The sequence below is a fragment of the Phoxinus phoxinus genome (assembly GCF_949152265.1).
Source record: "Phoxinus phoxinus genome assembly, chromosome: 5".
Lineage (NCBI taxonomy): Eukaryota > Metazoa > Chordata > Actinopteri > Cypriniformes > Leuciscidae > Phoxinus > Phoxinus phoxinus.
The window spans coordinates 43,923,094-43,938,093 of NC_136880.1; the positions used below are offsets into that span (position 1 = coordinate 43,923,094).

Here is a 15,000-nt window from a genome sequence, read left to right on the forward strand (position 1 = left end):
CCAACAGTGAACTGAATTAAATCAATATTGAACCGAATTAACACTGAACCAAATCAACACTGAACCGAATCAACACTGAACTGAATCAACACTGAACCGAATCAACACTGAACCGAATCAACACTGAACCGAATCAACACTGAACTGAATTGATCTGAATATTGACCCTATAGTATTTTTTTGAATTTGTGTCATATTTGATTAATTCTATTTTCCAGTTTCTTACGGTGAAGCCGCAGTGAATCCGTGTGTTGTATAAAGCGCTGTAGAAATAGAGCTTCATTAGAAGGCAGAGAGTGAACTGAACTCTGTGCTAATGGAGTTTCGGCGTGTTGTTTCGAGTCGTAATCTCATATAGCGGTGTAACCCGTCGGCTTTGCTCATCCATCATGTCGTCCGCGGATGTTCATGATCTCAGTTTGGCTTTAATAGAGTTTGTCGTTCGTAGAAACTTTGTGCATCTCCTTACTTTGTGGTTTGGCTCGGTTTCCAAGATCTCATTTGAAATTCCCTCCGGATCCGCTTCGGGAAAGTCGAGGCCTCCGGCGAGGAGCCCCTCCTCCACATGCTAATCTCTCTCCCACAGATTGGCTGGCTAATTTGGCCTCATTTGCATTTCCTCATGCGGTGGATCAAAGGCGGGCCAAGTGAATTAGCATATTTGAGTTATAGATCAGCTGAAGCAGAACTCAATTACAACTCTTTATTCTCGTGATCGGGAGATGTTTGGTGTGTTTGGAGCTGCATGTGTTTGTTCGTTTTTCATTAATTTGTTCATTCATTCATTCATTAATTTATCCGTTCGTTCGTTCATTTGTTTGTTCGTTCATTCATTCATCCGTCCGTTCGTTCATTCATTTGTTAATTCATTTATCCGTTTGTTCGTTCATTCATTCATCCATTCATTCATTCATTTGTTTGTTCTTTCATCCGTTTGTTCGTTCATTCATTCATCTGTTCGTTTGTTTGTTCGTTCATTCATTATCTGTTCGTTCGTTCGCTCATTCATTCATTCATCTGTTTGTTCATTCATTCATCTGTTCGTTCATTCATTTGTTCGTTCGTTTATTCATTCATTTGTTCGTTCATTCATTCGTTCGTTCGTTTAATCGTTCGTTTGTCTGTTCATTCATCTGTTTGTTCGTTCGTTCGTTCGTTTATCCGTTCGCTCTGTAAGTTGGAGGACAGGCTGTAATCACAGAGAGCTCCTCAAGGGTCTTGGCAGCGCATTGATTAAAATTAAATTGGGGTTTAATTGTGAGGTTAACGCTGCGATATTAATCAGACTCTGGTTATTGAAATCAGCCTCTTTTGAAGACTTTAATGGTGAACCCGCTCGAGTGCTTTCGTCACACTAAATACATGTTCAACTGGTCCTCATTTACATTCTTAAAGCCTGAAAGTACATCTGGACTGTAGAAGCTCGTTGCAGTGCATGAACATACGGTTTAGTTTTTATGCTTAATTCAATGTTACTTGACATTTCTTTGTCATTAATTGTAAAAATGGGGGAAATGGTTAGAAGTAAATCATGCACCGAATGTTCACTGTGTTCAGAAAGTTGAATTATGTCATAATCATTTGTAAAGTATTCATTACTTCAGTGAGATGAGATCATTGTTTGAAGTGTGATTTCTGAAATACATAACTCAGCAGTTCCTCTGATAACAGAACACTGTAAACTGAGATGTGGACTCATGCACTTCTGTAAAGCTGCTTTGAAATGATGTGTGTTGTGAAAGTGCTGTACAAGTAACCGTGAATGTTCTGTTGTGTTCAGGAAGCTGGCGAAGAAGCGCAAGGAGACGCTGAGCACGAGGCAGGAGATGACGGTGATGGTGAACTCCATGGACAAGAGTTACACTGAACAGGGGACCAACTGTGATGAGGCGCTGTCCTTCATGGACACACACAACCTCAACGGACGCTGTGAGTCACACACACACACGCACACACACACACACACACACACACACACACACACACACACTAAAATACCAAACATGATTTGAGGAATCATTGATGTCTGGAGCACACACTGCAAACACATGTTCTAACAATATGAACACAAATAAACTTAATTCACATTGAAAAATATAATTTTTCTGACTCCATTGGCAGATATTTGTTCTTGTTTTAAATGCAAACTCACTTCATTTGATCAAAAATTCAGTCATTTTGTTTCTTCTCCAGTAAATGTTTCTTGATTTAAGAATGTTTGGATATTTTTGCTGGAAAACAAGAACAAAAACAGTGTATTCTAGTGAACTCTGCGTCTGATGATCCCACACACACTCGTCTGAGTGATTGTTGTGTTGATAAAGCATCTGTCACACACACTCGTCACACACACAGACGCTCCTGACGTGTCCTCATGTCCCCGTCTCTGCAGGAGCTTTACACACACACACACACACACGACACGGACAGCTGCGTGACCTCATCGATCCGGATTATCTGATGAGCCTTTAATCAGCGCTGATTCAAACAATTAACTTTATATCTCTGTTAGTCCACAACACCGTATAGAGTAGACACACACACACACACACACACACACACACACACACACACACGTGTGTTTATTCCACCAGTCGACATCGTTCACTGCAAAACAAGAACAAATATCGGGGACAGAAAAATAATCTTCTTTTCCTTTGAATTAAGTTTTTTTTTGGAAGATATTTGTTCTTGTTTTAAGCACAAACTCACTTTATGTTTATCTGTTTTTTTATAAAACAAGACTTAATATCTTCAGTCATTATCCACAGAAGATAATCATGTGTTTTTGTCTCTTGTGAAGCGGGTTCTTCTCCGTGTTCTCTGACGGTGAAGACCAACACACTGAGCAGCAGCAGCATCCCCAACACTTATTACCCAGGTAACCTCTCACACACACACACACACACACACACACACACACACACACACACACACACACACACACACACACACACACACACACACACACACATACGCTGTTATCCTTCAGTTGGACCAAAAAAACATCTTTAAATTACAGGCTGTAAACCCTGAACCAAACTGAACAACTACAAACGTCTCTGGTTACGACTATAACCCTTGTTCCCTGAGAAGGGAACGAGACACTGCGTCGACTACGACACTTTGGGGAACGCCCTCAGCGTAACGCATCTGAAGTATGAATGAAAATAATCCAATCCTGATTGGTTCTGTGTCATGACGTAACATGTGACGGCACACACGGAAGCTACAAAGGGACGCCGGCACACAACGGAGTTAGCTTCTGCGATGAAGCAAGTCGCTCCAGGCAGGGGATGGCGTGGCGGAGGGACGCAGTGTCTCATTCCCGGGGAACAAGGGTTACAGTCGTAACCCGAGACGTTCTCTTTCGAGGGAACTCGAACTGCATCGACTACGACACTTTGGGGAACGAGTACCCACTATGCCACAACGAGCCCTGCCTGTCCCAGTGTGAAGCTGCGCACATGTAGGCACACTTAGGACGGGAGCACTAGAGTGCCTGGCGTAGAAGAAATGTCCAGGCTATAGAATCTTGATAAATCCCATCCGGCTGCATCGCACACCTCTTGGACGCTGCTGCCATGAGCCCTATCACACTCTGAGAATGTTTTACAGTGATGGCTTGGCCTAGCTTTATACTGGTCACCGTGGTCAGGATGGATTCGATCCGTGCAGCAGGACACAATTGAGCTCGCATCGTGACCGAGTCCCACACCGCTCCCAGGAACGTGGTTCTCTGGCCTGGTGCCAACACGCTTTTTTTCATGTTGAGTCTCAACCCCAGGCTCTGGATGTGGGCAAGGACGACATTGCGATGCCGAACTGCCAGCTCTTGTGACTGGGCCATAATAAGCCCGTCGTCGATGTAATTTAGCACCCTGATACCCTGAAGCCTCAGCGGAGCTAGAGCTGCATCCATGCCTTTGGTAAACGCGTGAGGGGAGAGAGCTTGGCCGACCAGAAGAACCCGATATTGGAACGCTTCGCCCCGAAAGCGAACCTCAGGATCTTCCTGTGAGATGGAAGGATGGATATGTGGAAGTATGCGTCCCTTAGACCATCATGACAAACCAATCCTCACTCACGATGATGGGAAAAGTGAGCATCTTAAACTTGAATCTACTCAGAGACCGTTTCAAATGCCTTGGATCTAAAATTGGCGCAACCCTCCATCCTTCTTGGGAACTATGAAGTAGCGGCTGGAGAACCCGGACTCCCTGTCCGGCGGAGGAACACGCTCCTTTACCACCAGGGAGTTTACTTCCAGTTCCAATACCCGACCCTGCACTGGGTCGACTGCAGTCCACACCAACCCGTTGAATTTCGATGGGCAGAATCGAACTGCAGTCTGTAACCCTTCTGTATTGTGCGCCGGACCCAAGGAGAAATATTTGGCAGGTCTTGCCAAGCTGTGAAATATTCTACTAAGGGAACCAGCCTCTCGGGACTGATTTCGATATTATTCGAGATTCGTTCTCGATCCCCTGAAGCGGCTCTCCGGCAGGGTTTGGTCGAATCGATTCCTGATGTGCGGACGCGAGCCTGACCGTAAGCCTGTGGGGCAGACAGAGCAGCGTGCGTTCACTTAACGGCGGGATACAGACGTCGATTTCCAGAGGGGAGGCTCTTTCAGTTTCGTTCTCGACACCTGGCTCCGCCCTCCTACGTACTTCCGCTCAATTTTCATTTTCCTTCAGAACTACGTCTGGGCTTGCGGTATATGCTTGGGTTTTCTCCGATCAATTTTTTACCGGTCCAATCAGCGAACAGAGGGAATGGTTGAGAACGATGACGTTGAGGTCGGGCGCTAGTTTGAGTTGACATACGTCACGGGACTCACGCCCAAACGTTAGCGATTGGTTACAGATCCAGAGTGGCTCTGGGAAGATCCAATAGTTTTAAACTTCAACAGAGGACCCGCCTTCAAGGATTAACGCTTGTCAATGGAGAGAGGCCAGACTCTCTGTATAAATAAAATGTACGAGAGTCTGGTAGGACCAGGCTAATGAAGCGGCTCTCCGGCAGGGAATAATCAAAAACAGTTTCCGATGTGCGGACGCGAACACTGCGAGGCTGAAACATCCGACAGCGCACGTGTACGCGTCGAGATACTTCACTGCCAGCACCCTCAGGAGCTGACTCTACATGCCTCCCACCCGCACAGAATCTGTATCGCTGAGTAGACCCGTAATCTACTCGCTGCCTCGGCAATCGCGAGATCCGAGCCACTAGATTCTATATAGCAATGCAGACCTTTATTTGGGACAATTCTTATGGGACTTACAACACCAAACAGGACAGACAGTTTGACACAGAGCGCTTGCTTCATCGCAGAAGCTAACTCCGTTGTGTGCCGGCGTCCCTTTGTAGCTTCCGTGTGTGCCGTCACATGTTACGTCATGACACAGAACCAATCAGGATTGGATTAGCTTCATTCATACTTCAGATGCGTTACGCTGAGGGCGTTCCCCAAAGTGTCGTAGTCGACGCAGTGTCTCGTTCCCTCGAAAGGTAACTGCACAAAGTCATGTTCCTCCTCAGTGTTTCTGTCTCGTTCTCCAGCACAAATATCTAAACATTCTTAAATCAAGACACATTTACTGGAGAAGAAGCAACACGACTGAAGATATTAAGTCTTGTTTAATGAAAAATGTTTGTGCTTAAAACAAGAACAAATATCTGCCAATGAAGTTAGAAAAAGAATCTTGTTTTCGCTTTGAATGAATTCATTTTATTTTTCTGATTCCATTTGTAAGATATTTTTTTTATTAAATCTAAAAACAATTGAGAAATCATATTAAGTAATTTTGCTTCTTCTCCAGTAAATGTGTCTTGATTTAAGAATGTTTAGATATTTGTGCTTTTTTTTTACATTGCATTGAACATTGTGCTTGTTTTGTTTAAATACATTTTTGTTATAAAAATTTTACCGTAATTACAATGCAAATAAAATCTGCAATAATTATACGTCTTCTCTTCTCTCATCTCCTCTTCTCTTCTCTTCTCTTCTCTCATCTCCTCTTCTCTTCTCTTCTCTCCTCTTCTCTTCTTCTGCTGGACTCCAGACCCGTTCGTTCCGACCGCCATCTTAGGTGAGATCCTCGACTCTTGTGATTCAGTGATTGTGTTTTTAAAGTGTTTCCGAGGGAAGGAATACGGTTTGCCATCATGTTTGCTTTATTTAGTTTGTTTTGGGCTTTTCATCACACACACCTGTCTGTCGCTTCTCTTCCTTTGGGTTCCTCTTCCTCTTCACTCCATCCCATGCGCATCGCGTGTCGTGATGTCACTTCCTGTCTGACATCCCATGCGCATCGCGTGTCGTGATGTCACTTCCTGTCTGACATCTCATGTGCATGGACAGACGTGTGGACTGGATGTGGGGGAGTGGATGATGCTGTCCACACACACACACACACACACACACGAGCGATGAGAAACGCTGGATTCCTCAGTTCAATCAAATAATGCTGATGAAAACAGATCACTGCAAAAACAAACCAAAAATTGATTTCTTCCTCAATATTTTTGTCTAAACATTCTTATATCAAGATACATTTACTTACAGATACATTTTTGAGATGCAAAATTCTATTATGCAAAAAGATATTATGAAAAATGCATGCATCAAAATTAACCCTCCGGTCATTTTTGACATTTTGCACAAAAAAAATGTGTTGTTCGCGGTTAAAAAACGAGCGCATTGAAAATGAATGGAAAGCAAATTTCATCTAGAATATTTATTATATTTCTGTAGCTTTCATTATTTATTTAAATTTTAATACATATTTTGATTTTAAAATATTATTATTTTTTTTCTATTTTTATAACTTAATATTAATAAATAAATAATAATATTGGTGATAATTTTTTTTTTTTATGATATATATATAATTTTGATGCATTTTTCATCAAACAAGTCTTAATATCTTCAGTCATGTTGCTTCTTCTCCAGTAAATGTGTCTTGATTGAAGAATGTTCAGATATTAGTGCTGGAAACCGAGACAGAAACACTGAGGAGGAATGATATTTTCAGCAGTTTTCGTGTTTATTATAGTCCTGATGATGATGATGATGATGATATTAGCGGTTGCGGATGAACGCGTGGGTCAGGTCCGGTTAGAGACGTTCAGCTGTGGAGATGTGGAGAAGAAGCCGGTGTGTTTTTGTAGTTTTGGGCTCATCGACTCCAGTGTTTCTGTTCTTCTCTTCTGTTATTCTCTCTAATGTTTCTCTGCCGTCAGCGGCTCCTTCCGACCTACTTGTTTTTCTTTCTCGGCTGTTTACTCGTTTACTCTGTGATAAAATAGAATAATAAAGCAGGTTTTGTCTCATTTTGGTGGCACCTCTACACCCTCTTTATCTGAAGCGCTCGGGCCCCAGAGCCGGCCCTCGCGAGGCCCCAGAGATTAGCAGAAGAATAGTGTGATGAAGAACAAGAGCTCAGAGCGCCGTATTAAATATGAATGACTCTCGACTAACGGCACGTGTAAACGATCGCTCGGGCGGGAACAGCTTTACATTACACAATAAAACAGGGAAAAGGCAGGAACGCTTCACCTCCGGCACTGAAGGGTTTATGGAGCATCTCGGATCATCAACATCACAGCGAAGCTTCGGGATCAGGACGGCATCACCATAAACACAATTATTATGCAGAAGTCATACCTTTCTTTCTTTCTTTCTTTCTTTCTTTCTTTCTTTCTTTCTTTCTTTCTTTCTTTCTTTCTTTCTTTCTTTCTTATCTAATAATTTTATACATTTATGTGTTCTATTTTATTTATTTAATGCATTTATTATATTTCTGTTTCTATACATTTTATTCAAAATAATATTTTAATACATACATATAACTTAATAGTATTAAATAAATAATTATATTGATAACAAATGAAAAAAAAATAATTTATTAGTTTATTTATTCGTTCATTTATTTTTATTATTATTATTTGAATTATTTTTACATTTAATTTTAGTTTAGTTAATTTTAGTTAATTTAATGCATCTATTTATTTTAATATAGAATTAATTTAGATTTTTTTGTATATTTAAATATTTTTGTATATTTATTTTTCTATAACTTTTATTATTTAATTTAGAATTTAATGCATTTATTATGTCTATGTTTCTATTTTGCAAAATTATAATAAATACAATCAATTATTTATTTATTATAACTTTAAAGCATTTATTATATTTCTGTTTTTAAATTTTTTATGTTTTCATAATTTTTTTCATTTTAATTTATTAATTACTTTAATTCATACCTTTTTTTATAATTATTTTAATTTCGAACCATAACTAAATGTATTGCATTGATTGTATTTCCCAAGCCAGTAATCCGCTGCACAACACACACCGAGCTCCGCACAGATCATGTTCATCTTCATCTTCATCTTTATTATTTTTGAGGTTGAGGTTAATTTGACAGATGAACTACGGTAGCGTCCGTGACCTTTGACCTTAACACTGCTCTGCAGATCTCCATGAAGCGATGTTAATGTTCATCATCTTACCAGTTTTATTTGCATTTCTCTCCTTTTTTCTGGTTTATTTGAAATTCATTTTTCTCCTTCATTGTGATTTGAGTCCCATAACACCCCGAACGCCCTCGACTGATCAGAGCTCGTTCTCTTTGGTGTATTGTTGCTTATACCCTGTCTCCTTTCTCTCTCTCCCTCTCTCTCTCTCACTCTCTCTCTCTCTCTCTCTCTCTCTCTCTCTCTTCTCACGTTTACCTCTAATGTATCTGCTTAAAAAGTCCCCATTAATGGTAAGTTCATGAGCGTGACAGAGCTTGTGTGTTTCTCCCTGATCTGCATGGACGTAGACACGCGTTACAGCGTCACCCGTCCTCCCCATGTGTGTGTGTGTGTGTGTGTGTGTGTTCGCCATCGTGCTTCTGCTTTCTTTGCTTTGGGTCGTTGTGATTCGCCGTGTGGCTTTTGATCATCCGTCATCACTCATTCCACTCATGCTTTGCTGTTGATTGACAGCACCCATACACTGCCATGGACTAGTGAATCTCAGCAGGTCTCAGATCAGGGACACAGGCCGATCTTAGCCGTGTTTCAGTCAAATTACACGTGATATTTCACGAACGAATGGACGAACGGGGCAGTCAATCGATCCCTCCCTCCACATCCACTCATCCACCCTTTCCTGCAACGTCGTGTCATGATCATCCATTGCCAATGAATGGGAAGTCGATCAAGCGCTGTCTTTTACCTCGACTGAGAGCATGGGAATAGAGATGATTAAGGCAAGACGCTACAAGCAAAAACACCGCTTTTATGCATATATTAGTGGAAGAAAACATCCAAAATTCTTTATCTAGCAAGTAAGGAAATTCATAAAGTGAATTATTTCTCATTTATTTAGCCACTGTATCAAATAAATGCATATGATTGTGTTTATTCTCTTCTAAGATACTCGAAGAAGTGTCTCTGTATGCAATATCGCTTTCCTTCCACGAAATGCGACATACCTCTAGTTTTCAGATCCAAAATCTCTTTTGCAAAAACTAATAATATGTCAACAAAATCAAATATGAACCTTGCTTTATCCACTGCTCAGATTTCTGTTCTGGAAATATATGCAAATTAGTGCATATTTAATTAGATATTACCTCATTTGCATATCCAAACATGACATTTCAGAAAACGTGTAATCTGCAATTCTTAAAGTAATTAATCAGCTGTGGAAGTATGGTGATATCTATTAGTTTAAATTTGTATTTATTAATTACTTATTCACCTGAGGTCTTGCCTTAATTATTCACAATGTGAGTTTTGTCATTATTTATTCGCTCTCATGTTGTTCCAACCCTGTAAGCTGTTGTTTTTCTGTTACATTTCTGCATTTTCAGTGAATAACGGCTTAAATTTCAGTCTCTTTCTCACTGAAAAACAGATCAAACCAGTCGAAGCTCATTTAACAGGCTGGTTTAGCTAACCTCCTAAACCCATCAAGACCAGCGGCATAAAGACCAGCTTAGACTGGGTCTCTCTGTTTTTATTTAAATTTTCAGTAGTCATATGATTTACTGTTATGATTTGTTTGGGAATAATGTCACAGAATAAAAACACTTTTAGGTGTCATTAGTTGATGCATTAACTGGCAGTATCTATGAGCAAAACATTTTGTTACAGTATTTATTAATATTTGTTACAAATAAATTGTATAAAACTGTTCATTAGCTCAGGTCTATTAAATAATATTAACTTTTGATTTTAATAATGTATTAGTAAATGTTGAAATCAGGGTTATTAATATAGTTAAATAAAACTATAACCATAACACAAACATTAACTGAAAAAAATAAAGTAAAAACATTATTATATATTTTTTGCATTTTTATAACTTGATGTAATAAAATAATAAATTATAATATTTATATATTATAAAATATATAATATTATTTTTAATTTATTCATCCATTTATTTATCTATTAAAAAATATTTAATAATTTATATTTATTTATTTTTATAAAAATAAAAATATTTTGTTATTATTTATTATATTTTTTAAATATACTTTTAATTTAGAATTTAATGCACTTATTATTTGTCTGTTTTTTCAATTTTTATTTTTTTAAACATTCGCCAAGGCAACATTTCTCATTTGCATACAGTTTAGCTTGATGTACTAAAATAACAAAAAATTAACAAAAACTGTGTAGACATGACATAAAATGACAAAAAACTCACAACAAGAAATTAAAATGGAACATATAAAAATAAACAACTCAAAATATGAATTAAAACTATAATAGTATCTCAATGATATTAAACGCTGGTTGAAATGAACAAAGATTAATAAATGCATTAGAATATTTAGTTCATGTTAACAAACAATTGTAACGTCTTCCCAAAATCCCAGTGTGCAGGTTTGGAATAAACGACGCATTTTCATTTTTTTCTGAATTATTCCTTTATTTGAAGATTTACTCGTTTAAATTCATTAGGACACGTGTGTGTGTTTCTGCAGTCACTGTAGAAGGAAGTGTGAGCGAGTGTGTCTTCAGCTCTTCAGCGTGTGTGTGTTTTCTGTCTTGTGTTGCAGACGAGACTCAAACCCTGACCAGCGACACCAGCAGCCTAGTGCAGTCGCACACACACACACACTCGTCGCACACACACTCCCTGCGCAAGCGTGAGGCCGTGGACGTGCCGTACCAGACGGCTCAGCTTCATCCCGCCATCCGTGTGGCCGATCTCCTGCAGCACATCACTCAGATGAAGTGTGCCGAGGGCTACGGCTTCAAGGAGGAGTACGAGGTGAGACCAGCTGTCCCAGCATGCACTGCGGCACACACACACATGCGCTTTTACACTGATGTGAGCACACACACTCACGCGCATGCTTTTACCCTGATGTGAGACCTCAGCTATCCCAGCATGCACTGCTGCACACACACTCACACACACACACACACACACGCTTTTACATTGATGTGAGACCTCAGCTATCCCAGCATGCATTACAGCACACACACTCGCGCGCGCTCTTTTACCCTGATGTAAGACCAGCTATCCCAGCATGCACTGCGACACACACACACACACTCACTCACACACACATACGTGCGCTTTTACACTGATGTGAGACCTCCGCTATCCCAGTGAGTGTGTGTGTGTGTGTGTGTGTGTGTGTGTGTGTGTGTGTGTGTGTGTGTGTGAGTGAGTGAGTGAGTGAGTGAGTGAGTGAGTGAGTGAGTGAGTGAGTGAGTGAGTGAGTGAGTGAGTGAGTGAGTCAGTGAGCGAGCGAGCGAGCGAGCGTGCGTGTGAGTGAGTGTGTGAGTGTGTGAGCGAGTGTGTGTGTGTGTGTGTGTGTGTGTGTATTGTGCAGAAGTAGTTCTGTCTCTGTTGACTTACACACTGTGTCTCTCTCTTTGGTTCTCTTGTTCTCTGTGGAGCAGATCAATGAGGTAAGACTTCGTTTGGTTCCTTCTAACTGAGAGACCCTGATGATGATGTGATGATGATGTGATGATGATGATGTGATGATGATGTGATGATGATGTGATGATGATGTGATGATGATGTAGACTGTGATTTGTTTGAAGGCGTTTGACTGTGTTCCGACATCATGGGCCCTATTTTAGCGATATCAAACGCAAGTATCAAACGCGAAACGCAAGTAACTCTGTGGGCGGATCCCGGCGCTGTCGCTATTATACCGGCGGGATAAACAACTCTTGCGCTCGACACAAATCTAAAATGTGTTGGTCTGAAGTCGCTTCATTACTCATAGGTGTGGTTTGGGCGTAACGTGAAATAAACCAATCAGAGCGTCCTCTCACATTCCCTTTAAGAGCCGGCGCGCTTGTTCGCGAATGATTTTATGTAGTGCTTTTTGTGTATTCACTCGTTTGATGCAAATTCGCGTCTGCCGTCCGAGTTGAAAAATCTGAACTTCTGCGTCAATTCACGCCACGTTAACCAATCAGGAGCCTGCTTGCTGCTGTCACGTGGTGAAGTGTTAAAGAATTAAAGAAGTCGTTTGACCGACGTTATAATGAGTCATTAATGTATTTTAACTTCTGTTTCATATAATAGAACCGAAGCTATAGATTGTGAATTTAAACATGTCTCGTTCACCAGCGGCAGACGTCAGGAGCACTTTTCCGAAAACGTCAGATCACATTTGTTAAATAGGCGCTATCTTTATAAACAAACCACAGATTTGAGCTTTAAACAACTACATTCTCGACTGAACAACTCTTAACACTACATTTCGTGACACAATAACAGTAGTATTTTTACATTTCGCGGCCTTTCTTGCTAACAGAACCGCCTAGCACTTGAAAAATAGCAATAGCTAAAATAGCATCTGACTAACGCGCGGCGCCGCTGTCTTTAGACTGGGTTTCTCCTGGTCAGCGGCGGAGTTGTTTTCTGAAACTGCAGAATATCACCAGGGAACGTTTGCGCCGGAACACACTCCTCTTTACACTGAACCGCCCCCCCGAGCGCAAGTTCATTCACTAATGTACCGACGTGCGTCTGTGGAGGGAAGAGTCGCTGTGCGCGGGTGCAGAACAGGAATGACACACGCGCCGGTGTAAGATATGGCGGTAGGGTCCCATGACTGTCAAGCGCTTTCTGTCCGTTCTGTGTGTTTATCGTGTTTGTTCATCCTCTCACGATCCTTCGTGTCCGTCTTCAAGCTTCGTGTTGCTAAAATTAAAACCGCAATATTCAAAACTAATTTGAATCCGTAGACACTTCTATCGGTTAAGTTTCAGGATTGCAGATGTTTTGAGAGATGGATGTTTTTAACCAATAAATCTGCAGCCGTTCATTATTTACTGGATATGGATTCAGGATCAGGATATAAAAAAATTACTCACAATTTCTGCCAAACAAAATATTTTAGCACTTGGCATGAGTTTAAAAATTGATATTCATGAAAAATGGATAGTCTTGACAAATGGATATTCTTTTTAAAGAATTTATTAATTTCTCTGACTTTTCCCTCAAATTGATTAATATGTGTGTGTGTGTGTGTGTGTGTGTGTGTGTGTGTGTGTGTGTGTGTGTGTGTGTGTGTGTGTGTGTGTGTGTGTGTGTGTGTGTTATTATATCATATATCATATTTTTATATATATATTTATAATATTTGTGTATTTAAACGAGTAGTAGTGTTTTTGTAAACTCTAGGACTCCACATAGTCCTTTATGAATTGTTTTATACAGTTGTTTAATAGTTTTATTAATTGTTTAAAAGATTTATTATTCTCAACTCATTTTTATTGGAAATCCAGAAGTCGTATGAATGAAATAAAATGAAAAGATGATATTTAACTTCAAAAATGCCAATCATGCAAATGAACTCCATTAGATATAAGATATGGTTAGTGAAGTTTTCCAGCATGAATTAATGATGGGAAAGCAGATTAATTATTCGTCTCTGAGGAGTCACATGGTCAAAGGAAGCTGTCGTCAAGTTCATGTCAAAACACTCTTCTTCTCCAATAAATGAATAACAGTTTGACTCCGAAGGGAGAGAACAGAGGAACGCGTCTAATTAGAAGATATTTCTACTGTGTTGAGTTGAAAAAAGTTCATAAAGAAAGAAAACACAACTGGGTTTATCGATTATTCTAGACATTTCCTCTCTGATAGATCAGTAGAGCTCGTCCAACACAGTAAAAGCACAATATGATCACATAGATGAACATAAAGACCTTTTGTGTCTGCTTAATTATGAAGAGAAGTTGCATGAAATGAGGCCTGTGCATCTTATTCTGCAGTGAGTCGTTTGAGGAACTGAACAGAAACTGCATTCACTTCACCGGCCGAATCAGTTGCCATGGTTTCACTACAAAACAATGATTTTCCTCAGTATTTTTGTCTTATTTTCCAGTAAAAATATATCAACATTTACTGGAGAAGCAAAATGACTGAAAATATTAAGTATTTTTTCTGAAAAATATCACAATTGAATGAAAATAACTAGAATCACAGCCAATCAGACCAACCAATCAAAAATCACAGCCAATCAGAAGAGCGTGTGGGCGGAGTCTCTCTGCAAACGCACTGCACTCACAACCAATCAATCAAAAATCACAGCCAATCAGAAGAGCGTGTGGGCGGAGTCTCTCTGCAAACGCACTGCACTCGCAACCAATCAATCAAAAATCACAGCCAATCAGAAGAGCGTGTGGGCGGAGTTTCTCTGCAAACGCACTGCACTCGCAACCAATCAATCAAAAATCACAGCCAATCAGAAGAGCGTGTGGGCGGAGTCTCTATGCAAGCGCACTGCACTCGCAACCAATCAATCAAAAATCACAGCCAATCAGAAGAGCGTGTGGGCGGAGTCTCTCTGCAAGCGCACTGCACTCGCAACCAATCAATCAAAAATCAATCAATCAAAAATCACAGCCAATCAGAAGAGCGTGTGGGCGGAGTCTCTCTGCAAACGCACTGCACTCACAACCAATCAATCAAAAATCACAGCCAATCAGAAGAGCGTGTGGGCGGAGTCT

General features: G+C 40.2%; 1 protein-coding gene across 2 annotated transcripts in view; it reads left to right on the plus strand.

The window, feature by feature from the left end:
- Positions 1–15,000, plus strand: part of LOC306998679 (receptor-type tyrosine-protein phosphatase mu) — a 301,697-nt gene that overhangs the window by 228,739 nt on the left and 57,958 nt on the right. For both annotated transcript variants that reach the window (XM_079612916.1, XM_079612915.1), the window contains 4 exons: positions 1,781–1,929; positions 2,804–2,881; positions 6,069–6,095; positions 11,070–11,284. In XM_079612916.1, coding sequence (XP_079469042.1) covers positions 1,781–1,929; positions 2,804–2,881; positions 6,069–6,095; positions 11,070–11,284 — 469 coding nt within the window. The remainder of the gene's footprint in view (positions 1–1,780; positions 1,930–2,803; positions 2,882–6,068; positions 6,096–11,069; positions 11,285–15,000) is intronic.